The following is a 25,973-nucleotide window of genomic DNA, read 5'->3' as shown; positions in this document are numbered from 1 at the left end:
AAATGTAGCTTAGATTGTAGCATAAGAAAAATTCAGATAAGGCCATAAAAAGCTTGGATTTCATCATGCTTGGACCAAAGACAATATATGCAAGAAAAAAGTTAAAAGAATGTGCATCATGTTACAAAGTTCAAGGCCCCTTCTTTCATTTTCAAAGTCAACAGCTTTGTTACCTTCTTATCTTTTTCTCTGATCCTCTGCTTCTGCCTTAACATCTTCATCTCTACTATCTCTGACCCTACTGTCTTCTTGTGATTACCTGGCCCACCCAAAAAATCCACATGCATCAGGGGATTAGGAAGTGGACATTTTTGGGGGACCATAAATCAGCCTACCACAGAAAATATATGCAAAAGGAATGACAAGGACATGTCAAAATGACACAGAAGCCAGTTTGAACGAGTTCCCATCGGTCAAACAGAAAATGATTTGAAGGTCAAAGTAAATAGCAAAATTAAATGGGTTTTAATTTGTTAGTAAAATAGAAACCCAAGAATCTACACAGATTAAATAAATAAATAAATAGAAGGGGAACCTTTTTTTTTTAATGGTAGAATGCCAAAGAATAAAAATGAAATAGTAATGGAAATAGAGAAACCACACCTGGCATACACCACAGTGACAGCTGATTCAGGCAGAAATGAACGCAAAGGATGATAGACACACAAATGGGATATTGGCATGGTTCTGGAGGATCTCCCCATAAACCACTTGTCAATTAAAATGGAAAAAATGGTCCCTTTGCAGTGGAGAAACCTGGCAGGTGATCATGATGTGCCTTCTGACTGATGTAATGAGCAGAGTGCGTCTGTGGCATTCTAGCCAAGATTCCTGGCTTGAGTCTGGATAAGAAGAAATGTCCACGGACCTAGGTTAAGACGCATCCTACACAAGGAAAGGACTATTTAAAACTTCCACAGTCATGAAAGGCAAGAAAAAGCCTGGGTAAAAATGTAGCCATTATCCTTGATCGGATCATAAACCAGAAAGGAAAAGGGGGACACTTGGAGAGAGCTGGGAAACTAAACAGGTCCTAAGGATTACAGAGTAATGATGCATTCAAGTCAATGATTTGGGAAACTGAACTGATGAGGGGTGAGCTGTGGAACAGTATGTACAACTGTTTATAATGCATAAAACCATTTTTATATGTACTTCTAATACAGTACCTTGTTCTTGAGGAAATATACACTGGAGAAAGTCTGTGACTTTCTCTCAAGTCAGAAAAAGATAAAAGGGTTGAGAGGACGAGAAAGCAAGTAAGCTAAACATTACCAACTGGGAGATTCAGCGGAAGTTTGGGGGTTATTTGTGCTGTTTTTGCAAAAACTTCTTTAACAAATCACACACACACAAGATGAATTTCTGAATGGCAAATTTTAGATAGCATATAAAGCTTCAAACTTGAAGTACAGTTGTTGTATAAGTGATATTTTCATTTTTTAAAAGTATAAAATATCTGAATGCATTATCACTACAGATGCACTCCCCCCCCCCCAAAAAAAAAGACATATCAAAGTGAAAGTCCCTCTTGAACAACACAGATTTCCCCTTACCAGGGTCCTAATGCCTAGGTATAACCCTCTAGCTCTCTTTCAATGTAGGCACAGCTATTTCTACAGCCACATTAAAATAGTATAATACATAGATACTATTGATATCTGCATATATTGTTCTTTAAGTTGCTTTTCTGATCCACTTAAAAATGGCACAGAGATAGTCACATCATTACATTTGACCCGACTATGATCTTATGTTCTTTTTTTTTTTCCTGTTGCAGACTAATCTGTAATTTGGGTATAATGGAATTCTTGTTATCATTCCTTTACTGTTAGACACTCAGCTGTTTGTTTTTTCATTTTTTAAACAAACATTGATAGTGCTGAATATGAATCCTTGTCATCCCTCCCTGAGCATTTCTGTCATGTCAGTATGGAGAAGATGCTACGTATTTAAAACATTTAAATTAGCCTCTAAAATAAGTGTACTAGTTGTATTCTCAACAACAGTATACAAGTCCTCCACCAATAAGAGCACCCCATTCAGCAACCCCAAAACAAAACCAAAATTTTAAAAGGTACCTTTTGCAAAATGTGCAGAACATGAATTAAACTTGAGAGGTGCTTAACCACTGAGTCACAACCCCAATGCTTTTAATTTTTTAATTTTAAGACAGGTTCTTGCTAAGTTGCTTAGGGTCTCAATAAACTGCTGAGGTTGGCTTTGAATTTACGATTCTCTTGTCTCAGCCTCAAGTCTCCTGAGCTGCTGGGTTCCTAGGTGTGTGTCACTGTACCTAGCTAGGACTTGGTATTTTTGAGGGCTATTATTCAGTCCACTACAGTGCCTTTCTCATGGTGCTCATTTTCTTAAATTGTTCAGTAATTCTTTTTGGCTGGCTGCTTAGCTGCCATTAGTGCCATACCTGCTTATCTCAGCCCACGGCCACCGTCATCTGAAGCAGGCATGACAGTGCATGTTTGCCTCTTCCTTCAACCTCGTCTCCACCGCCTTTTGTAAGGATTCCTTACAATTTCTGGGCCACTGTGGGAAGTCTTCTTGTTTTCCAGCATACTTATAGATCATGCATTTGTTTATTTTGGGATTTTTTTTTTCCCCCTAAGAAATCTGAAGAACTTTTTCAAGGCTACACTGTGCCCCATATGCACCCTTGGTTCAAATTCCAAACTACCTTTAAAGCCTATTTACATTTCATGATAGTCATCTTATCTTTGTGTCATACAAAGTTCTGAGAAATTACCTTGTCTCCTGAAAACTTTTTATTATGTATCATTACATGGCATATATTACATAACAGGCAACTAAATGAGTCAAGATGAGTAGGTAAAAAAGGAAATGTATAAAGTAATGGGTTGAGAAAGATTACCTAATTGACAAAACACTCTGAGACAGTATTCTACAGAGATCTCCTAAGATGAAAAATACCTTACTTTTTTTCATGATTGGTTAGTTTAGAAAAAAATAATTTCCAGTAGTTGTGTTCTACTGAGGAACAAAAGGATGAACTACTTCTTATAGAGCTAAATGGTTTAAGAAAAAGCAAAAACTGCTGTGTACAATTCCATTTATAGAATGAAGAAAATAGCATAAACACAAGATTGGATAATTTTTAGGCTAACTACCACCACATGTGGCAGATGTTTGCTCTTAAATAGATGCCAACTGAACATATAGGGAGCAATTCAAGTTTAATATTCACAATTAAACTTGAACCTCATTCCAGATCTTCTCAAGTGAGCAGTTATAAATAAAATAAATAGTTTATTTAGAGGTAGAAATGAAGCAGTGAGTGATATCCTGAGTGTAATGAAGAGTTAATGCAATCTCAGATCAACACTAAAAGCAGCAATACAGTAGCTGGTGTGCTTGAGTTCTAGTAGCACAATTTCGGTTTCATTCACTATGGTATCTCTAAGGCAGTGCTCCCTGATCTTCTTCATGTCATGGCACATACGGAAAATGGTGACATGAGCATCTACCTGGAATGCACAGAGGAATTACTCAAGGCGAGAAGCTGACAGACAGTGATGGGATCAGCATCTCAGTGCACCTGTAATCCATTTGTGGCATGCTTTTATGTCCTGGCCCAGTTTGGGGAGCTGTGACCTCAACACTCAGACTGTGATCTGTGGACTAGTAGTATGGGCACTCCCGGGAGCTAGTGAAAAATGTATCATCTTTGGCTCTGTCCCAGACCTACTAAATCAGAATCTGTATTTTAACAAGATCCCTAGCTGATTCATAAGGACATTCAAGTTTAAGAAGTACTGCTCTGAGAAACTTCACTACTAAAGTTCCATGAACCTAAGAATTAATCTGTTTCACAGAAGTATATTCAAGAGTGTATTTCATAATCTTATTGAATTCCATATTTCAGAGTAAAATTTAAAGTAATTATACCAATTTGTTCATAATGTTTTGAAAACAGATGTTTACTTCTTAATTAGAAGCAGGAAAACATATTTACCTGTTTGTATACCTGTCGTAAATACATGATCTCCTCCACAGTTCCCAAGGATATCAGCCTAAGCACTTTGACATCTCTGCACTGTCCAATCCTGTATGCTCTGTAAAAGATTAAAAACAAAACTAAAAAAAAAAAAAAAAATCACCTGAAGCAATTTGGGTTCAAGAGATAGCTTTTGGATGTAAAAATGGAACTTTATTAAAATTTTGATGATTTAAAAATAAACATTTTGTGTTTAGATATGTTATATTACCTAGTAATAATGCAAAACCATAAATTCATATAAAAGTCTAGTTACTAAGGAGAAAAGGATGGTAGGAAGATACACATATCACCTTCTAGTATCCAAAAACTTTCCACAAATACAAGATTCTTCTTTTATGGCAATCTATGAATGAATTGTTCTCAAATAACTTCATTTAAAATTCCTCAGAATGTAAACTCATTCATAGTGACAGAAAGTCGAGCAGTGGTTACTTGGGGACAAAGGGATAGGGAGGGACAGAAAGGATGGATTACAAAAGGGTATGAGGAAGATTTTGAGCGCGATGAGTATGTTTATTATGTTGATTGTGGTCATGGTTTCACAGTTGCACATGCATCAAAACTTAGCAATTATATATGTTCAGTAAGTGCAGTTTATTGTATGTCAGGTATGCCTTAATAAAACTGCTTAAAAGTAAAACCATACAAAACAGAATAATACCTTGGAGAAAAGCAGTAAGTCAGCTGGAAGCATGCAAGTGCACATCTGGAGCCCACGTCCACAGAGCTATCAGTGATGATTCAGCCTCTGTTGCCTGGTATCCCACGTATTCTGATATGGACCATAGATACTAATTCAATGCTAACCTGACTCACCATGGTGGTTAACTATGGTCTGTTCCCTGAAGCTTTTCATATGGAGGTTTTATCAGATGTTCTGAAGGAGGTAACCTGTTTCCAAATGCCTGCTATAGTTGCTGAGGGAAATAGAGACAAGGCTCTACTGCCCATGTGCTTGAAAATGTTACTTTTTGGGGGAAACTTATTTTTGAACTTGTAAGGACCCTGTATCTGTTGTAATATTTGATGTTCCCTCTGCCTCCTTCACTCATTTCTCCTCACAGGGATGAATTTATACTAGACAATGTCTTGGGTCCTGCAAATCTCTTGTCCCTAGAAGGGAATGGAGCCTCCTGCCTCCTCACAGCTGCGGGGAAGGTACAGGACCTGCATGGCTGTTAAATCAGTAACTGGATTGGGCAGTGAGGGGACGAAGAAAAGACAAACAGACACTCAAATAGAGAAAAAGTTGGGTCTCAGTGGTTCACTAACCTTGATAGGGAAATAGTGCCCATGAACCAGTTCAGCATGTTTATTATATAGGTTTTATCATCATCAAAAGGTTTATTGTAAGAAAATTTCTTCAGAGCAAGCAACACCAAGGTCGTAAGTATGAACAGCCAGATTATGATTATCAGCTTGCACCCATAACTTTCTACCCGTGAGCAGTAGCTGGTGTCTGAACCTCAAGGTCATGAACTGAAGAGCTCCTGTGGCTGGCAGAGAACCTCCTTTTGAACAGGGCATCACCATAGCAACTGGGCGATGTGTACCAGTGCCTTGCAAGAGAGTTCCCAGGAGAGGCATTGCTTCTGTCACAGGACAGCTCAGGGACCTTAATTTAGTCCCGCTCCCAACAGGAAGGTATTGCATTTTCTCTCCCATCCTGCAGCCTGGAGAAGAGGAGAGCAGCTCACAATCCCTCTTCTCCCCAGCAATGTATTTGAGCTCTAAAAAAAACATCAGTGGATCTAAGAAGATGTCCTTTGGATGTGTGCTCAGTCAAGTGTTGTTTAATGAGGCAGATTCTGTTGGAACTCTGTCCTTTGATCTTTTTACAGACACAACTTTGATACCTGTTATTTCATACCTATGCTTCATGAATTTTTTGGTCCACAAAACAAGGATTTGTAAGTGATGGATCTTTTACCATGTGGAAACAAGTATTGAGGAACAATTATATGATATGTAAGTAAATATCTTCATTTCTCTTCTTGGTTCCTCCTGCCAAAAAGTAAATAGAAGGAAAGGGAATGGAAGAGGAATTCACTGTGTTTTGAGGAAATAGTGAGGTAGATAAGATAATATCTTAACGACCTAGATGAAAAAGTATAAGAATACAATAAATTCCTAAGAACAAAAGAAAAAAGAAAAAAGGAGATTTCTCTGTGGTTTTCACATGGCCATTTCCTTGACAGCTGTCAGTGGAGAGAGAATGGTTTATGGCACAAGTTCTGTAGTCAGATTGCACGGATTCGGATCCTGACTCTGCCAATTAGTGAAAATGCTTTTGTCTTGGATTTTATTAACATTTTGTTTGATAGTAATACTGAATTTCCTATCATGTGCTAAAGTAATTACATTTTCTTGTTGCTTTTTTTAAAGTTCTTTTTGGAACTCTCACATCTAATTTCCAGTGTTTCTCAAAGTAGAGCTGAAGACCAACTGGATCACAATCACTTTAAGTATTCTTTTTTAAAATCATGGTAAAGGATACGTAAGATTTATCATTTTAACTATTTTTTTAGTGTAAGTCCAGTAGCATTACATAAATTCACACTGTTTTATAGCCAACATTATCTGTCTTTACAAGTTTTCTGTCCTCCCAAACTGAAACTCTATGCTGATTACACATTAACTCCCAATTCATCCCTTCATAAATTTTAATTTTCATCATTATGAAATTGACCATTCCAGGTACCTCACATAGGTGAAATCAGAAAACATTGGTCCTTCTTTGTTTGGCTTACTTCACTTAGCATAATATTTTCAAGATTTGTCCATGTTCTAGCATGTATCAGAATTTCAGTCCTTTATAAAGCTAATAATATTCCATTGTATGTACATACCACACTTTGTTTATCTATTCAAAATGGATTTTGTTTATGCATTCATTTGGCTTGCCTCCATGTTTTAGCTACTATAAATATAGGTGCTATACAAATATCTGTCCAACTCCCTCATTTCAATTCTTTTGGATTTGTAACCAGAAAAGAAATAGGATTGCTAGATCAGATAGCAACATATAACTAATATTTTGAGGAACCACCATACTGTTTTCCACAATGGCTGAAACATTTTACATCTAGCAGCACCAAGGTTCTGACTTCTCCACATTCCCACCAAGACTTGTTGTTTCTGTTATTTTAATAATGGTCATCCTAATGAGTGACATCTCACTGCATTTGGATTTCATTTCCTTAATTATTAGTGACACTGAACATCTTTTCAACTGCTTATTGGCAATTTTTATGTATTTTCTTCAGAGAAATGTCTTTTCAAATCCTTTACCCATTTTTTATTTGGTTGTTTTATTGTTCTTGAGTTTTAAGATTTGCTTAAATATTCTAGATATTAGTATCTTATCAGATATGTGATTTGTAAATATTTTCCCATTCTCTAGGTTACCTTTTTGCTCAGTTGATAGGGTCCCTTTGGTGTCTGTTTTTTCCATTGGCTCTTTTCTTTCATGAAGTTAGTTTTATGAAAATGCCTCATGACTCCTAAATTTCATAATTAAAATGAGAAACTAGGTGGACTGTATTAGAAAGGCGGTTTACGCTGCACAAAACCCAACTCAAAGTAGATCGAGGACCAGAGACCCTATGATTACTAGAAGAAAAAGTAGGCCCAACTCTCCATCATGTCAGTTTAGGAACTGACTTCCTCAATAAGAAGGGCAAGAAGTAAAATCGAAAATCAATAAGTGGGATGGTATCAAACTAAAAAACTTCTTTACAGCAAAAGAAACAATCAAGAACATGAATAGAGAACTACAGAATGGGAGAAAATTTTTGGAATTTGTACCTCAGATAGAGCCTTAATCTCCAGGATATACAAAGAACTCAAAAAACTTAACACTAAAAAAAAAAAATAACCTAATCAATAAATGGGCAAAGAAACTGAACAGGTACTTCACAGATGATGAAATACAAATGGTCAATAAATATAAGAAGAAATATTCAACATCTCTAGCAATTAGAGAAATGCAAATTAAAACTACATTGAGGTTCCATCTCACTCCAGTCAGAATGGCAATTATCAAGAACATAAGCAACAATAAAGGCTGGCGAGAATGGGGGTGGAAGGTGCACTCATACATTCCTGGTGGGAATGCAAATTGGTGCAATCACTATGGAAAGAGGAATGGAGATTCCTCACAAAATCTGGAATGGAACCACCATTTGACCTAGTTATCCCACTCTTTCGTACAAAAGCAAAGGATTTAAAATCAGCATACTAAAGTAATGCAGTCACATCAGTGTTTATAGCAGCTCAATTCACAATAGCTAAGCTATGGAACCAACCTTGGTGTCCTTCAACAGATAAATGGATAAAGAAAATGTGGTACACACACACACACACAATGGAATATTACTCAGCTATAAGGAAGAATGAAATTATGTTTCTAGTAAATGGATGGAACTGAAGACTATCATGCTAAGTGAAATAAGGCAGTCCCAAAAAAACAAAGGCTGAATATTCTCTCTGATATGCGCATGCTAATACACAATGGGCAGTGGGGAGGGAAATATAGAAGTTCACTGGATTAGACAAAAGGGAATAAAGGGAAGGGAGGGGAATGGGAATAGGACAGACAGTGGAATGAATGGGACAGAACTTTCCTATGTTCATATATGAATACATGATACAGTGAAATTCCACAACATGTACCATCACAAGAATGGGACCATAATTAGAATAAGTTATATTTTACATATGTATAATATGTCAAAATATATGCTAATGTCATGTATATCTAAAAAGAAAAAATTAAGAAAAAAAAAAAAAAAGAAAGGTGATCTCGGTTCATGCAGGTGAGTTTTACTTAACTATTTCCCCTTTGATGTGGAGAGACCTGGAATCACTTCAGGTTTGGCTCTACTTCATGATCTGGCTCATTCTAAGAACCATTCAACAGTCAGATTCCCTACTTATTTATGAGATTATTCTTTCAGCAATAACAAAGGAGGGCTAGAAATGGATAACATTTCTGTAAATATGAAAGGAGAATTTGTTTCAGAGTCAGCATATTCATTAATTAACTGCCCAGAAGGACAGACTGTGGTCTACTCCCATAACCTCCAGGTACCAATCTCATGCTTGAAACTACAAGGTCATTCCTGCAGATTCTGGATTTCTCTCTTCATTTTTTGATTACACAGATTCTATTTGCTTTCTATCTTCTAGGAGTTTTTCAAAAGTTCTGATCAACAGGTAGTGAACTGTCTTAGTTTCCGATAGTTTTCATAGATTTATTCTTTCTTCTTAAGTCATTTCTGTCATATTAGTCGGATTTTGAGATTGATGGAAAATAAATGGCTATTTTTAGCCTATTTCAATTAAATAATTCAGGGTTATCTTAAACAGAAATTTTTACAAAATTCACCCTCTTTTCTAATCTTGTAAGAAATCTTAAAAGTTTGGGAGTATTTTTAGATTAAAAGAATCTGCAAGTCATTTTAATTTTACCATTATTATACCTGTCGATGGCTTGAAGATCATTGGCTGGATTCCAAGTTGGATCAAATAATATAACAACATTGGCACCAACAAAATTGAGGCCAAGTCCACCAGCCCTGGAAGAAAGAGCAGAGAGCATTAAAAAGGCAGAGAGCATTACAACACTAATTGTTGTGCTGGAACTCAATTTTGTCAAGGTTCTACAGTCAAAACAATACAAGATTACATTAACATCATAAAACACAAATATACCACAAAGAAAAAATCTCTGCCATATTCTTTTTTTGCCACTCCAAAAAATCTCTATAAGAATTTACCATCCGGGCCTATGTAAATACATTGTGCTAGTTTTTACAATTTTTGGATACTCTAATGTTACTTCTGTAAGATTTTCCTCATATAATTTTTCTTTTTTAAAAAAATGGTTAGTATATTCTAACTAAATAAAGTAATACATATATTTTAAAATTCAACTCAGGAATAGATGCACATCTTCTTATTCCTTCCACGAAGCACAGCTTAAAACTCTGGACATTATATATAAAATAAACACAAGATACTGAAAGATGGAGAGAAGATGAACAGGCAAGCATCTACAAGATGAAAGAAATGACATTACAGTGAGTTCCTTGGCTTTCTTTTTGCTTAATATATCCAGAGATGGATTCTGGAGAAACTAGTGAACTGGAAATGCCAACAGTCATGGACAAAGAATGTTAGATGATAACCACCCAACTCTGGCTAAACACCAAGGAACAACTTGTGGTTCATCCCCCCTTCTCAGCAAAGGCTGTGGGTAGGTGCTATATTCTACCCTTGCCTGGCTATGTGAGGCACTACTCACTCCTGCTGGGGTGGTGCCGGTGAAAAAAGGGTGAAGCTGTGATTTTCCATTTTCTACCCAGTGACAACTGGGTTGCCCTTCAAGGTGTAAGGGAAGGTCATGTGGGAACAGTAATGAAGAAACTTTCTCTCTAGGGTGTCCACAGAAGTCAAAAAGGGAACCCAAATTTCCACCTCTACTTGGCTGGCATAGTGTCAGAAGAGGTTAACTAATCCAGAAGATTTAAACAAGATATAAAGTCTCATAACATTCACAGTGTCCAGCCTATAATAAAAAAATTCAGTCATTATGCCAACAACCAGGAAAACCTCAGCTTGAATAAAAAAAGATAATCAACAGATGAGTTAGATGTTGGGATTATCTGACAAGGGTTTTAATGTAGCCATCATAAAAATGTTTCAATAAGCAATTACAAATATGCCTTAAAACTTTTTAAAAAATAAAGTCTCAGCAATAAGAAAGAGGACATAGGGAAGAACCAAATAAAAATTTTAGAACTGAAAAATAACGGAAATATAAAACTTGTTGGATGAGCTCAATAGTACAATGGAGATGACAAAGAGTAGAGTCAGTAAAGGTGATGACAGTATCATTTCCCAACAACAGAGAGAAAACAGATGAAAAATGAACAGAGCCTTAGAGACCTGAGGGACAAAGAACTAACACTCATATCAGGGAAGAACCAAAAAGAAGAGGATGAGAATGAAAGTATTCAAAGAAAAACAGCTGAAACCTTCCTACATCTGGCAAAAGATATAAACCCACATACTGGAAAAGCTGAGTGGAATTCCATACAAGGTAAATCAAGAAATTCATGCAAAAACAGTGCCCAGAGAAGAAGGACACATTACTTCTGGGGGAATCCCAATTCAACTGACTGGGTTTCTCCTTAACAAGGATGAAGCCAAGAGGAGGTGGCAATGTTTCTCAACAGCTCAAAGAAAAGAACTGTCAACAGAAAATTCTACATTCAGTGAAGATATCTTTCAGACAGGAAAGAGGAGTCATTGCATTCTCAGATTAAGGAAATCTACAAAAATTTGCCACCAGCAGACTTAACTTAAAAGATCAGCTAAAGAAATTCAAATAGAAAGAAAAGAAAACAGAAGAAGGCTTGAAACTTTAGAAAGGAAAGAGGAATATCGGAATTGGTAAAAATAGGGGTGGATATAAAAACACTCTATTTCTCATGAGTTTCATAAATTACATTTCCTGGTTAAAGGGAAATCACAATATCATCTGACATGCTGATGTATGTGATGGAAATAACTACGACAACTATACTTTAAAGTGGAGTAGCAAAGGGACTTAAATATAAGTAAGGTTTCTACATATCAAACTAGGAAAACTACCAGTAGACCATAAGAAGTTATTATGTACATTGTAGTAACTATAGCAACCACTAGGAAAAAATGTACAAAGAAATATACTAAAAAAAAAAAGTGTAAATAAATAATCATTTTAAAAGATTCAAACAAGAGAAACAATGGAATCGGAAATGGGAAATGAATAGAAAAATAAAAAAATACAATATATTAATAATTACCTCAACTATGATAGCCTAAATGTACCATTTCAAAATCAGAGATTAGTTGGGCATGGTGGTTCATGCCCATAATCCCAGTAGCTCAGGAGGCTGAAGCAGGAGGATCACAAGTTCAAAGCTAGCCTCAGCAACTTAGCAAGGCGCTAAGTAACTTAGTGAGATCCTGTCACAAAATAAAAAATAAAAAGGGTTGGAGATGTGGTTTAGTGTTTAATCACCCCTGGGTTCAATCCCTGGTACCAAAATAAATAAACAAATAAATAAATATCAAAGATTAGCAGAGTGGGAGGAAAAAACAAAACAAAAAATCCCTACTCAGGATCCAACATATGCTGTCTACAATAAATAAATTAAATAAAACAAAAAATAAGAAATGCTTTAAATACACTGATACAGATTGGTTGAAAGTAAAAATAAGACAAAAGATATGCCATGCAAACATTAAGGAACAAAGTAGAAATCTCAACAAAATCAAAAGAACTGAAATCATGTTCAATTGAATATGTTCTCTGACCATAATTAAATCTAACAGGAAGACGAGAAAAATTTCCAAACAAATGAAAATTAAACAACATATATCTAAATAGTCCATAGATCTAAGAGGAAATCTGAAAAGAAAATTTAAAATACAATGAATCATAAATAATAATAATAATTCAATAAAAACGAGGATACAAAAATGTGGGATACAGCTAAAGTAGTGTTTATACCACTACTAGTGAAATTTTATACCACTAAATAATTACATTAGAAAAGAATAAAGCCATTGAACCAATAATTTGAAGTCCTACCCCAAGAAACTAGAAAGGAGCAAAACACAAAGCAAATAGAAGGAAGGAAATAATAAAGTAAGAGTAGAAATGAATATATTTGAATATAGGAAAATAATAGAGAAAAAAATCAATTAAACAAAAAGTTGACTCTTTGTTAAACTTCAAGCATGCAAGACAAAAAGAAAGACTATTCAAATTACCAATATTAGGAATAAATCAGGAGATACCACTATAGATCCTATGGCTACTAAAAGGATAAGTATTCACTATGAACAATTTTACGATTATAAACCCTTAAGTTAGAAATGGACAGATTCCTCAAAAACTACAAACTATTAAATATAACTAAATGAAACAAACAACTTGAATAGTCCTATAACCATTTTAAATATTAAATAAGCATTTAAAAAGCTCTTATGAAAGAAATCTCCAGGCTCAGATGATTCCACTGGATAAGTGTATCATTTATAAAATAATTAATACCTGTTTTATACGATATACTCCATAAAACAGAAGAGTTTAAGAGCACTTCCCAACTCAATGAATAAGGCTAGTATTACCTGAAACTAAAGCCTTATAAAGTCAGTGCAAGAAAAAAACAAACAAAAAAATGACATACCAATATCTCTCACGAACTTAGATACAAAAATGCTCAACAAAATATTTATAAATAAAATCCGGCAAAGAACAAAAATAATCATATAACATTGCCTACTGGGATTTATTGCAAGAATGAAAAGCAGATTCAACATTTGAAGTCAGTCAATGTAATCTAATATATTGATGGGCTAAAGGAGAAAAATTGCATGATAGTATCAATGGATATAGAAAAATTATTTGGCAAAATCCAACAAACATTCATAATAAAAATTCTCAGGAAATTAAAAATTGAGGAGAAATTCCTCAATAGACAAGGGAAAAAAAGATATACAGATTGGAAAGAAAAAAAAAAAAAACTGACAATATTTGCACACGACAATTGTCTATGTAGAAAATCTCAAGGAATCTAGGGAAAAAACTTGCTAGAACTAATAAGTAACTTCAGCAATGTTGCAGGGTATAAGATTAATATTTTAAAAATATATTTCTATACATAGGCTAAATATTCCTCACCTGAAATGCCTGGGACATTTCAGATTTAGAATATTTGCAGATTTTGGAATATTTGCATATAAAGTATCTTGGGGATGATACCCAATGCCAAAACAAATTCATTTATGTTTCATATATACTTCGTACCCATAGCCTGAAGGTAATTTTACATATTTTTAATAGTTTCATGCATGAAAAAAAGTTTGGGTATCATAGCTAAAGTGGCTAGGAGGATCTTTTTTCACCATGAGGATGCTCAGTAAACTGTGTGTTATGCACTTGTGTTTTGACTGTGACCAGTTGCACGAGGTCAGGTTGTGGAGTTGTCCACTTGTGAGTTCATGCTGGTTCCAAGAAAAGTTTTTTGGAGCATTTTGGATTTCTGATTTTTGGCTCAGGTATGCTTAGCCCATACGAACAATGAATGTGAGGAAACCAAAATTTAAAAACATAATACAATTTACAATCATTACAAAGAAAATAAAATACTTAGATACAAGATCTGAATAGAGAGATCTACCATGTTCATGGACTGGAGAGCTGAACATAAAGAGTCAATTATCCCCAAATTGAGCTATGGTGCAATTCCTATCAAAATTGCAGCAAGGTTTTTTCATAGACATACATAAGCTTATTTTATAGAGAAAAGTATAAGTCATGGAATAGTTAGTACAATCTTGGGAGTGTAGGACAAATGGAGGAATCACTATACCTACTGAAAAAAGATGTCACCAGTTCTCTCTCCATTAAGAAGAGAACAAGTCAGGCTTGGTGGCACATGCCTGTAATTGTATTGGCTTAGGAGGCTGAGGTGGGAGGACCACAAGTTCAAAGCCAGCCTCAGCAACTTAGCAAGACCCTGTCTCAAAATTTTATATATATATATATATACACACACACACACACACACACATACACATACATATATATACATATATATATATATAAAAGAAGTGGGGGGGGTTAGAGATGCAGCCCAGTGGTTAAGTGCCCCCTGGGTTCAATCCCTGGAACCAAGAAAAAAAATTAGAATAAGATGAATAACATCAGTGCTTACTTTATAATGAGATGCATCTTAAACTATCCTGGACCCAGAGTTCTTTTCTCCATGTATTCCCTCTGTTGGCTGATGATGTCACCCATATACCCATTAATCAAAGCCAAAGCCATACTATGCTGCTTCTCCATCACCATTCCCCTTCCTCATCTTTCTGTGCAAGATACAGTTTTTTTAAATAAAACTAAGAGAAGTTGGAAATGACTTTTCTCCAAAGTCTATCAAAACTATGATTGATGGTGTTGGGTTATTGAGAAGTACCTATATCATATGGAAAAATTGACTTGGAGTACAGTACCTTGATCCTTTTTTTTTTTTTTTACAGTGCTGGGATTGAACCCAGGGCCTTGTGCTTGCGAGGCAAGCCCTCTACCAACTGAGCTATATCCCCAGCCCGTACCTCTGATCCTTAACTTAGTCCTTGTAAGTGAATAATTATGAAAGCATTAGGGTTTCTTTTTTTTTTTTTTTTTTTTGTGGTGCTGGGGATTGAACCCAGGGCCTTGTGCTTGCAAGGCAAGCACTCTACCAACTGAGCTATATATCCCCGGGCTGCATTAGGGTTTCTAAGTTCACTCAGAAAATTGTTTCTACTCAACCAGTGTATGATTCTAATACTCAACATGAAGAAGCTGTACACAGTACTTGTGCTACACGGTCTTTTTGCCACTTATATGAAAGCTAAAATTTTCATTTGTCATTTCATTTGACTTGCAGTTAAAGTACACAGTGAATAGAATCCACTAAAATATATATTTATTAAAGATACTTATTAGTTTTGTTAGATTCATTTTTCTACCAATCAAATGCATTTGAATACTATTAGCATATTTATTTCTTTTGGAATGAAACTTCTTCTGAAGTAACAATGTACATGTTTGTCTACTGTGTTTTAAATTTCAGCTTCCTGCATAGCTCATCAGATTGTACCCAATTCAACTGTGATCTTTTCATGTTTTTAATTTTCTGGTTAGTATTCCCTATATTTAATAGTTTTTATATGCTAATAGTAAAATTTTATATTTTTTAAAAAGAAAAGCAAAATTAAAATCCAAGAGCAGAATGATTTCCTTCTTTTCCTCAGCTGTTTGTCTAACCCTGCCTCTCAAAGTCTTTCTCTGAGGATTTGGACTAATATTTCTTCCTCGTCAGCTGCCTTTACTGTATCACAAAATTCAATGCACACTTAACTGATGCTTCCCACTGAATAATGATATAGAGGGAGACAAAATGGTAACATCTTCTCTCCTACAATTGTTATTGAAATCGAAAGAAATTAACATTTGTTGAGCAACCACCAGAAACTGTGCAAGATATTTTCATATTTACTAGTTCATATTTACTAGTTACTAGCTCCATGAGCTAAATATTATCTTCATCCTGCAAACGAGGAAATTGAAAATTGGAAAACTTAACTAATTGAAAGTTTCCTAGGTGCTCTGTGTCTGAATTCAAACCTAAGCATCTTGACTTATAGTTCAGTGCTTGACAGAAACTGAATATTGTATTTTGGAAAATTACTTATTGGAGGTGATGGTATAAAGATGTCAGAGACTTAAACTCAAAGAAAAAAGTGGGATGGGGAGAGTTTTGCAAAGCATTTTAAAAAATGGTTAAGTTGGGTGAATGTGGGTGGGATTTATACACCAAACAAGTAGAAGTTGAAGTTTTATCTGTTTAATAAATCTAATCAGCTGCTCCAATTAGCTTCTAGTTGGTAAAATTAGACATGGATTCATCTTAGATGCCCTGTCTGAGCCACAGAGAAGGTCTCCACTACTTGAGGTTGTAATCTTCTAAGAGATTCTGAAATTACAACTGAGACCTGGCTAAATTAAAGTAGAGGAAAAGCCTTTTTTAAAGAAAGGAAAATCCCTAACTCTACCACTGGGTATGAGGTGATTCTATATGATAATGCAACACAGAAGTTTACTTACAAATCCATTACTCTGTTTTATATGACTAACAGCAACGTATTATTCCTGAAGCAGTAAAATAGAATACTGCCATTTTCAAGCTGAAGACTAGTATTTGAGACAGAAACCTAATGAGCATGCAAACTGTTCATTCATTGGGTCCTTCACGTTCTATTCTTATACCAAATATCAAAAAGCATACTTTTACCATATCTTACTGTTCCACAAAAATGTCTTTAATAAATTAAGCTTTATTGTTATGTATTAAATAGTGTAAAGAGTCAAATAAAATATCCATTTAACAATGCTTCCAAGAAAACAAATAATTATAGAAACCATATTAATGGGTCAGAAAGCTTAATATCATAAGAATGCCAATTTTCCTCAAAGTTATTTATAAGCTGAATGATTAAAATAAAAAAATCCAAACATACACACACACATACCCACACACACACAAAGTCCTAAATGGTTCGTCTTCAAATAAACTGAGTTTAACTATTAAAAAGCTAAGATTTAAGGTACTGATGATCCAGAATAAAGATAATTCAGAGAACAAAAGAATGCAGAAAGCTAGAAATAATTTAAAATGGAAATGTGATTGTTTCAAATAAAATAACAAGATTGAAAAATGAGACTTCTCAGAACAGAGCAAAATGACAAAATGTGAAATATGAGAAAAAAGTTCAGAGATTTAAAAAAATAATACTGAAGTTCTAAAATTTGAAAACTTAGCATGCAAGAAAGAACAAAGAAAGTGGAACAAAAGAATGCCATTGTTAAAGAAATAATGAGACAGAATTTTCAAAACTGAAAAAGAAAACAAGTCTTCAGAATATGACTAGCATAACAAATAATCAAAGATCCACAATGAGACTCAAATGTCACTGTGAAATTTCAGAATACCAAAGATGAAGACAAACTCTTAGGAATTCCCCAAGAGGACTGTGAATCGGATTGGCTTTGGACATCTATTCAGTAACACTAAATGCCAGCAGACAATGCTGCAATGCTCTATGTGAGATGACAAGTTTCCTATATTCAGAGATGCAGAAAGCTCACTTTCTATTCATCCTGGCTAACACAGTTACTTGAGAAAATATTTCCAAAAAAACAACAGGGCAAACCAAGAATGGAGATGGCATGGAATCCAGGAAAAAGATCCAGTGCCGTAAAGTAGTAAGGAGTGCTTTCACATGACAGTACTTAACTAGGCTTAGAAACAATTAGTTTATATTGAAAGGAAAGGATTAAAGGTTTCAGGAGAAAGGTCTTAAGACTACAGATGACTCAAAAGAGGAGAAAATGCTAATAAGAATTAATAACAGAGTGAGATTTATTATAAAGCACAAAAATCCAGAGGGGAAAAAAGCTAAGCAAGAAAGTCATGACAGAACTGTGAAGTGAACTGAACCAGGCAAACATGGAACGGAGGAGGGAGTTTTAGAAAAGAGAACTCAGCTGGTGACATTGAGAACTCCCTGAACTGGCTGAAAGGTCATGAACAGTCAGAGGTTAGGACATAGCCTTACTTGGTCAAGCACTAAACAAAGTACACAAAATCATAGTAAGTGCTCGATTGGGCCTCCAAACTTCAGAGCCAACCTACGGACAACAGTCTGGTTATTGCTGCAGGACTTACACAGAAGAAAAGGTAGGTGTGCACTAATGTTAATACCACACATTACAAGGACTTAGAGCATATGTAGACTGTTGATGGACCAAACATTAATATTGAACACCTTCCAGTGAAACAAGGGAGCAAACCAAGAATGAAGACAGCCTGGAATCCTCAAAGATGGATCTAATAGAAGAACAATGATTTAAATTATAAAAGTAGTTGACAGACAAAACATAGTAATAAAATTAGCAAACACTGTAAGGAAAAGAAAAGGAGTAATGAAAGTAGACTGATCCTCCTCTTTCATAACAGATATTTCAAGTTGTGTACAGCTGATAGAATTCTGGTAAAATAATGATTATTTGAATGTGAAAACACTTCTGCTACAGTAGAAATAAATATAAACCATTGCAAAATGAGTAAAATAAAAAAACGCTAAGTTTATTATCTTTTGCAAAACATAGTTGAGAATGTACCTATTATATTATGTAAGGTTCTTCACGTAATGACTAATGCAAAACTTCCGTTCTTTATATATTAATGCAAAAAACAGTTTTTGAATTCAGTTACAAAAAAATTGGAATCCCAAACTTCTTCCATTGCCTTGCTCAGGACACCTAGCAGAAGACTAAATGGAGTAGAAATCTCCAATGACCTGTGTGTCTCTAAAGGATTTCCACGGAGGAAAAAAGCCCTGCAGAAGATAAGTTCAAAATTTTAAAAAACTTAGAAAACACATGAAGAAACCATTTAACATAAACAAGAGCCAGAGGAAACCCAAGTAGAAGGACCAGCATTCCCAAGCACAGGAGTTGCTAGAGCAAAAAAGCCATTCAAAAAGAGAGTTTTTAGAACTGTGATAAAATTACTAGAGAAATAAAGGTTAGAAATTACAAAGTACAAATGAAATGATAAGGTAGATTTGAAGGAACCAAATACAATTTCTAAAAATAAAGAAGTCTTTAAAAATTAAAAATTCATTTTATGAGTTAAACGACAATTTCTGAGCCACAGATGAAGAGATAAGGAGCCGTAGAAGTTCTGGGCACTCAACCGCAGGCGAGCCTCGGGAGACAAGGCTCCTCACTCCGTTCTGGGCTGTTTGGACTGTTCAATATCTTTAGTACTTTGAAATACATTATTTTAAAATTAAGAATGCTGATATGTGTTTTACAAAACTTAATTGAAGACAGTATGCTACATCATTTAATGTTTTGCATGTAAGGACTCTTGTGAGATTTGACTTCTCAAATTCATTTACAGGAAAATGGAAATCCAAAGCTTCTCTCCCTTTGCCTTAGTTGCAAGAATTCGAGAATAATTCTAGTGTTCCACAGTAGTGACTCTTATAAACAAACTTTATTCCTCACTTTAAGATGATTTTTCTAGCTGTGAATGATAGTGGCACGCCTGTAATCCTAGCAGCTTGGGAAGCTGAGGCAGGAGGATCACAAGTTCAAGGTCAACCTCAGCAACTTAGTGAGGTCCTAAGCAAATTAGTGAGACTCTGCCTCAAAATAAAATATAAAAAAAAGGGCTGGGGATGTGGCTCAGTGGTTAAGTGCCGCTGGATTCAATAGTGAGAACAAAAAAATTTTTTTTTCTTCAGTTTTAATTGTACATTTATTTCTTTTTATAATATCTTGAAATTTCTTTTGAAAGGCAGTGGCAGTAAATCAATAAAAAGATGTCGCAAATTATAGATTATTACCCCCCCAAAATGGATTCAATTTACTTAGGTATTTATATTGACTTAAATCTTTTAAAGTGCATATTTTCTTTAAAAGGTTTTAGAGTTTCTAACTGTGGAGCAGTTCCAGTTGAGACAAGGCAGCAGCAGAGGAGGGCAAGGCCTGGCCCAGGGGGCTCTGAAGGGCTCCCTGAGCATGCTCACACTTGGAAAACTGCCTCTACAGTGACTCTTGGTTGTCCAATGAATAAGAAGTCTGATTGTTCTAACCATAAGATATGAACCAGAACATGATCACAGAAAATCCCTAGGAGGCAATGTCCACTTTTCAAATCGTCATCTTTATAAACCTGTACTTATAAGGGATTGAGTGATGATAAAGGAGATGAGAGAAAAAATTGGGTAAAACTCAAGATATTGTTAATCAGTTGTAATTAGCAGCATTTTGCTACTTCTTCTTACTCTCAAAACAAAGCAATGTGAAAGCACATTCAATGAAAATCAATCCAGTAATAGTTTTAAAAATTAAGCATTAAAAACAACTAGATAAAAATCAAGCAGCTATCAAATTTATTTTCTTACATGGTAGAGACAAGGCAAATGTTAACATCTTGAGTACTGTTGAACTCTTTCACGATCTTGAGTCTTTCCTCTGATTTTGTACTTCCATCAAGTCTCCGGTAATCGAGCCCAGATGCCATACAGTATTGCTGGAGTACATCAAGCAACTGGAGCAAAGACATGGAGAGGGACAAATAGGAATTCTTGGTTTATGAGTGTCTTTTCATTACAGACATTAGATTCACTAAGCATTACTGGTGCTCATGATTTCTTATAATTCTATGAGCAGTAAATATTTTGAGAGCCAGGTATAGTAGTGGCAGAACACTTGGCTAGCACATGCTGGGCCTTGGGTTGGATTCTCAGCAGGCAGGCAGGCAGGAAGGCAGGAAGGAAGGGAGGGAGGGAGGAAGGAAATTACTAGTCATGTATGTAAACATGTCGCATTATTTATATTATTTTCTAAATTCTAAAATATCTTCAAAGCCCTAGAGAGTACCTACAGCATTAACAAGAAATCAATGGAAAATGAAAATCTATTTTTGAGTTTGACAGTTGACAGTAGCCCCTGATATAACTGAGATTTAAGTGTCCATTTGAAAACCTCAAGCTTTTTACCTTGTCACTATTTAATACTGTATGGAAGACAGAAAAATGTGGCTGTAAATAATTATGTCCCTTCTGCTTTATGCCTCAGAAGCCAGGGCTGGGAAAAATAAAAATCTGTATCAGATAAAACTCACCTTGGTGGAAAAAGAGAAAAGAAGAACCTTATCTCTGTTTTTTCTGAAATGATTTAAAAGCTGCTGAAGAACCTAGAAATGAACCACAGGACATCAGTGAACCAGTTCCAGCTGAAAGTACACTTTATACATAGACACTTGACTTGAGAATTTCTTAAAAATTATTTTTATACAGTGATAATTTTAGTCATCTTTGATAATTTCTTTTACTTATCCAAGTTAGAGAAAGAAAGTATTACATCAAATATTATTCATTGTCATATTGCCAAGAAGGAGGTAAAGTTCGCCAAAATTATTTTATTTCATCTGGTTTCAATAAAAAGGAAGGATTTTATAGGATGCATTTAAATGGATTAACTTAATTTCCAAAATACATGTCCTTTATATCTACAATACATTAAAAAACTAAGTTATAGAAAGCATACCTTTTAGGAAGTATTTATGTTGTCTCTAGATAGATGTAATGAAATGGGTACAATTACATCTAGGATCCAAAAGTCTTGATATTTATTTTCCAAGACTAATCAGTCAGTTATCCACTTCTCATTTTCTCCCCTTTGTTTCTCTATTTATAGTAAGCCCTGACTTCCAGATTGGATTTTGACCTCGAAATGCCAATAGTCTGTCCCCACACACGAAGCATTTAGGGAGGAAGTAAACTCCAAAGCCTTGAGTATGACAGTAATGCTGTTATTTTTAAACAGACATTTCCACATCTGGCAATGACAGCTCCAGACCACCACAGAAAAGCAATCCACAGAGGAAAGGAACTTTCTGTGTTCAGTCTGAAGTTTTCCTTAACTATGAAACAAACACTTAAGCAATTTTATGCCTTCAATGATATTCAAACTTTTGAATAAAAAAATTTACAACCAATAAAACATTTGCTTAATAGTTGAGCAAGTGATTAATAGTTGTGCTAAGTTTGATTCCTACTCCAATCTCTCAAAAAAGCTGTGGAGATTTTTTAAATAAATCTACCCAGATAAATAATCAAATGGTAAATGAAAATGTTACTGCTAAAGTAAACATTATTTCAACATCTGGAGAACTTAAAAAGTAAGTTTTAACTTGCATTTAGCTTTATTAATTAATAAGTAAGTAATTCCCTAAATTGCATGCATTTGAATTTCATGTAAGACATTAAATTCTTTTACTGGGTAGACATTTTTTGGTTTATAGAAAAATTGAGTAGGAAGTGCAGAAAACTCCCATCCACTCCCTCTCCTCCCCGCACGTCTGCCCTCTCACTTTCTTCTATTAGTGTCTATATATTAACATGACTGTCACTAGGACTTCGACTCTTCATTTTCACCTGCAAACGTCCAACAAGTGACTAAAAGCAGAATTAAAGGCCTGGAATCTCTGCCTCCATTTTGCATCTGTTTCCTTTGCTGAGTCACTCATTATTACTGAGGTACATTTGTAACAACTGATGAAAGATAGTGATATATTGATACTAAAGTTTACAGTTTACATTAGGGTTCACTCATTGTGCTGTATGGTTCTATGGGCATGAAAAAAATGTATCATCACACACACACACACAAATTATAGAATCATAAGGAACAGTTTTGCTGCCCTAAAAATCCCCTGTGTTTCGCCTATTCAGCCTTCCCTCTCTTTTTACTGCTTCTATACTTCTTCCTTTTCCAGAGAGTCAAATAGTTGGAATCATATGGCACATAATCTTTCAGACTGGCTTCTTCCATTCAGCAATATGCATTTAAGGTTTCTCCATGGAATTCATAGTTTGATAGCTCAGTTATTTTTATTGCTAAATAATATTCCATTGCATGATGGCACCAGGTTGCTTATCCATTCACCGACTGATGGGCATCCTTGTTGCTTCCAAGCTCTGGCAATTATGATTATATTCATAGAAGTTCTTGTGGGGATCTGTTTTTAGCTCATTAAAACTCATTAATTTAATTTGTTTTAATTCACTTGGGTAAATACCAAGGCCTGTGATTGCTAGATCATATGGTAAGAGAATAATCAAGGTATTATTTTTTATATTTAAAATTTAAGTATTTAAATTTAAGAGTGCTAAAGGTAAGAGCTTTGTGAGAAACCACCAAACTGACTTCCAAAGTGGCTATATCATTTTGCATTCCTACAGCAACAAACGAAAGTCCTGGTCACTCCACATCCTCAGCAGCATTTTATGTTGTTGTTGTCTTGGATTTTGGTCATTTTAATGGATTCTTAGCAGCATCTTGTTTTATTCTGCAACTCCTTTATGGCATGTGATGTTGAGCATCTTTTCGTATGCTCATTTGCCACCTTTCCATATTTTTGGTGAGGTATCTACCCAGATCTTTGGCCCACTTTTAGGTTGTCCATTTTCTTACTATTGAGTTTTAAGAGTTCTTTGCATCTTTTAAACACCAATTCTTTATTGTTTTACAAATACTTTTTCCTAATCTGTGACTTGTCTTTTCATTCCCCTGAAGACATTAACATAGTAAACCAAGGATACAGTGCACAGAATTCTACTCTTATTGTTTGGGGTGGTATCATTACATATGAACTTTAGGCATTTTCAAATGTGTTAACAGTAAAAGCAAAAACAAGTCATAAGAAAAGTGAATGCTTTTAGATTGGAGGTCTTTGTTAAGCTAATTTAAAGAAACAAACTCACTAAATAAGTAACTCTAAATTAAGATCCCTTATCAGAAATTTCAAAAACAACAATATTGTCAACACATGTTGAAGCCTTAATAATACAGACCCGATGTTTATCACTTAGTTGTCTTCCCCAGAACAAGACAACCTACCTATTTTTAAAAGGCCTAAATTTTTTAAAATTTATTTTTATTGTAAACAAATGGGATACATCTTGTTTCTCTGTTTGTACATGAAGTAAAGGCATACCATTTGTGTAATCATACATTTACCCAGGGTAATAGTTTTTGATTCATTGTGTTATTCCCCCCCCCACTCCTCCCACCCCTCTTATCCCTCTATAGAGTCCCTCCTTCCTCCATTCTTGCCCCCTTCCCATCCCCTATATATGTCATCATCCGCTTATCAGCGAGATCATCCGTCCTTTGGTTTTTTGAGATTGGCTTATCTCACTTAGCATGATATTCTCCAACTGCATCCGTTTGTCTACAAATGCCATAATTTTATTATTCTTTATGGCTGAGTAATATTCCATTTTATATATATATATATATATATATATATATATATATATAAATCACAGTTTCTTTATCCATTCATCAATTGAAGGGCATCTAGGTTGGTTCCACAATCTGGCTATGGTGAATTGAGCAGCTATGAACATTGTTGTGGTTATATTTCTGTAGTATGCTGATTTTAAGTCCTTTGGGTATAGGCCGAGGAGTGGGATAGCTGGGTCAAAGGATGGTTCCATTCCAAGTTTTCTAAGGAATCTCCACACTGCTTTCCAGAGTGGCTGCACTAAAGAAGGCCTAAATTTGAGAGGTTCCCAGCTAAGGAATGTTGGATCTAACTTCTCTCAACTATGCCAGACAGGCTGCTTGTGTGAGTCAAGCAGCACTTTTTTCTGCCCTCTTACTAACTGGCTTTGTGGCATTTCCAAAGGGAAAAAAGTGAGGATTCTTATCAGGTGAATGAGTGCAACTTGTGACTATCCTCTGAATGGTAGTTGAAATAAAAAATGATCTTAATACTCAAGAAAAAGATCTGGTCACAACGTCACGTTGAGGCTCTAAAGGTTACAGCAGGCATTATGTTCAGAGTTCTGGCAACTGTAGGCTGACCTGAGATAAGGCAAGCAGAACCTGGGTCCTCTGCCACCTGGATTCAAAAAGAATGTACAACTCAATTACTTGGAGTGCTTTACACCACAGGCAATAATTCTATGGTAAACCTACATAGTCCAAAAATCTATATCCCTAGCTTATTATCTTCAGCCTGTTTCACTGGTGCTCTCTCGCAAAACAAACAGGTTATCCACCTCCTTCACATATGAAGATACCTATCCAAAAGTCAACAACTTATGCTTGCTTTTCTTTCCTTTTAAAAATCAAAATAAAATGTAAATACAATAATTATCTTAGACACTATAACTCATAGATACAGATCTCCCATTAAAAGTATACATTTTAAAAATACATTTAATGTATATATAAAAATATAAAAAGCAGGTACAAGACTATTTAATTTCAATAGTGGTAATTTTTTAGTGAAGAGTCACCAAAAATAAAATTTAAATGAATAGAAACAGGTGATGCAGTTTTCAAAGGAGGCCATTATTTCTGGAAAAATTTCTGTGCTAGTTTCAACTGTGAGATTGTTAAATGCTTAGTTCTAAGCTAATTAAGCTTTTTATATTTAAAAATTTTAAAGTAGCTGGGTGCAGCGGGGCACACCTGTAATTTCAGAGGCTCAGAGGGCTGAGGCAAGAGGATCTTAAGTTCAAAACTAACACCAGCAATTGAGTCCCTGAGCAACTTAGTGAGACATTGTCAAAATAGAACGAACTGGGGATTTGACTCTGTAGTTAAGTACCCCTGGGTTCAATCCCTAGTATCAAAATTAATTAATTAATTAATTAAAAATTAAAAGTCAAAATGGATAACAAACATTTAATATAGTTAAGAAATATTATGAGATTTGAATTATTTGCTGTGGTACTGAAA

General features: G+C 35.0%; 1 protein-coding gene across 3 annotated transcripts in view; it reads right to left on the bottom strand.

The window, feature by feature from the left end:
- ERCC6L2 (ERCC excision repair 6 like 2) overlaps window positions 1-25,973 on the bottom strand; it is a 110,762-nt gene that overhangs the window by 43,365 nt on the left and 41,424 nt on the right. For all 3 annotated transcript variants that reach the window (XR_013758741.1, XM_079108819.1, XM_079108820.1), the window contains 4 exons: window positions 21,340-21,411; window positions 20,618-20,763; window positions 9,517-9,612; window positions 3,989-4,088 (listed from right to left, as the gene is read on the bottom strand). Coding sequence is in view for 2 of the 3 variants with exons in the window: in XM_079108819.1 (XP_078964945.1) it covers window positions 3,989-4,088; window positions 9,517-9,612; window positions 20,618-20,763; window positions 21,340-21,411 (414 nt within the window). In the remaining variant the exon portion in view is untranslated. The remainder of the gene's footprint in view (window positions 1-3,988; window positions 4,089-9,516; window positions 9,613-20,617; window positions 20,764-21,339; window positions 21,412-25,973) is intronic.

Source organism: Sciurus vulgaris, assembly GCF_902686455.1.
Source record: "Sciurus vulgaris genome assembly, chromosome: 13".
NCBI lineage: Eukaryota > Metazoa > Chordata > Mammalia > Rodentia > Sciuridae > Sciurus > Sciurus vulgaris.
This window is presented reverse-complemented; position numbering and strand designations above follow the sequence as displayed.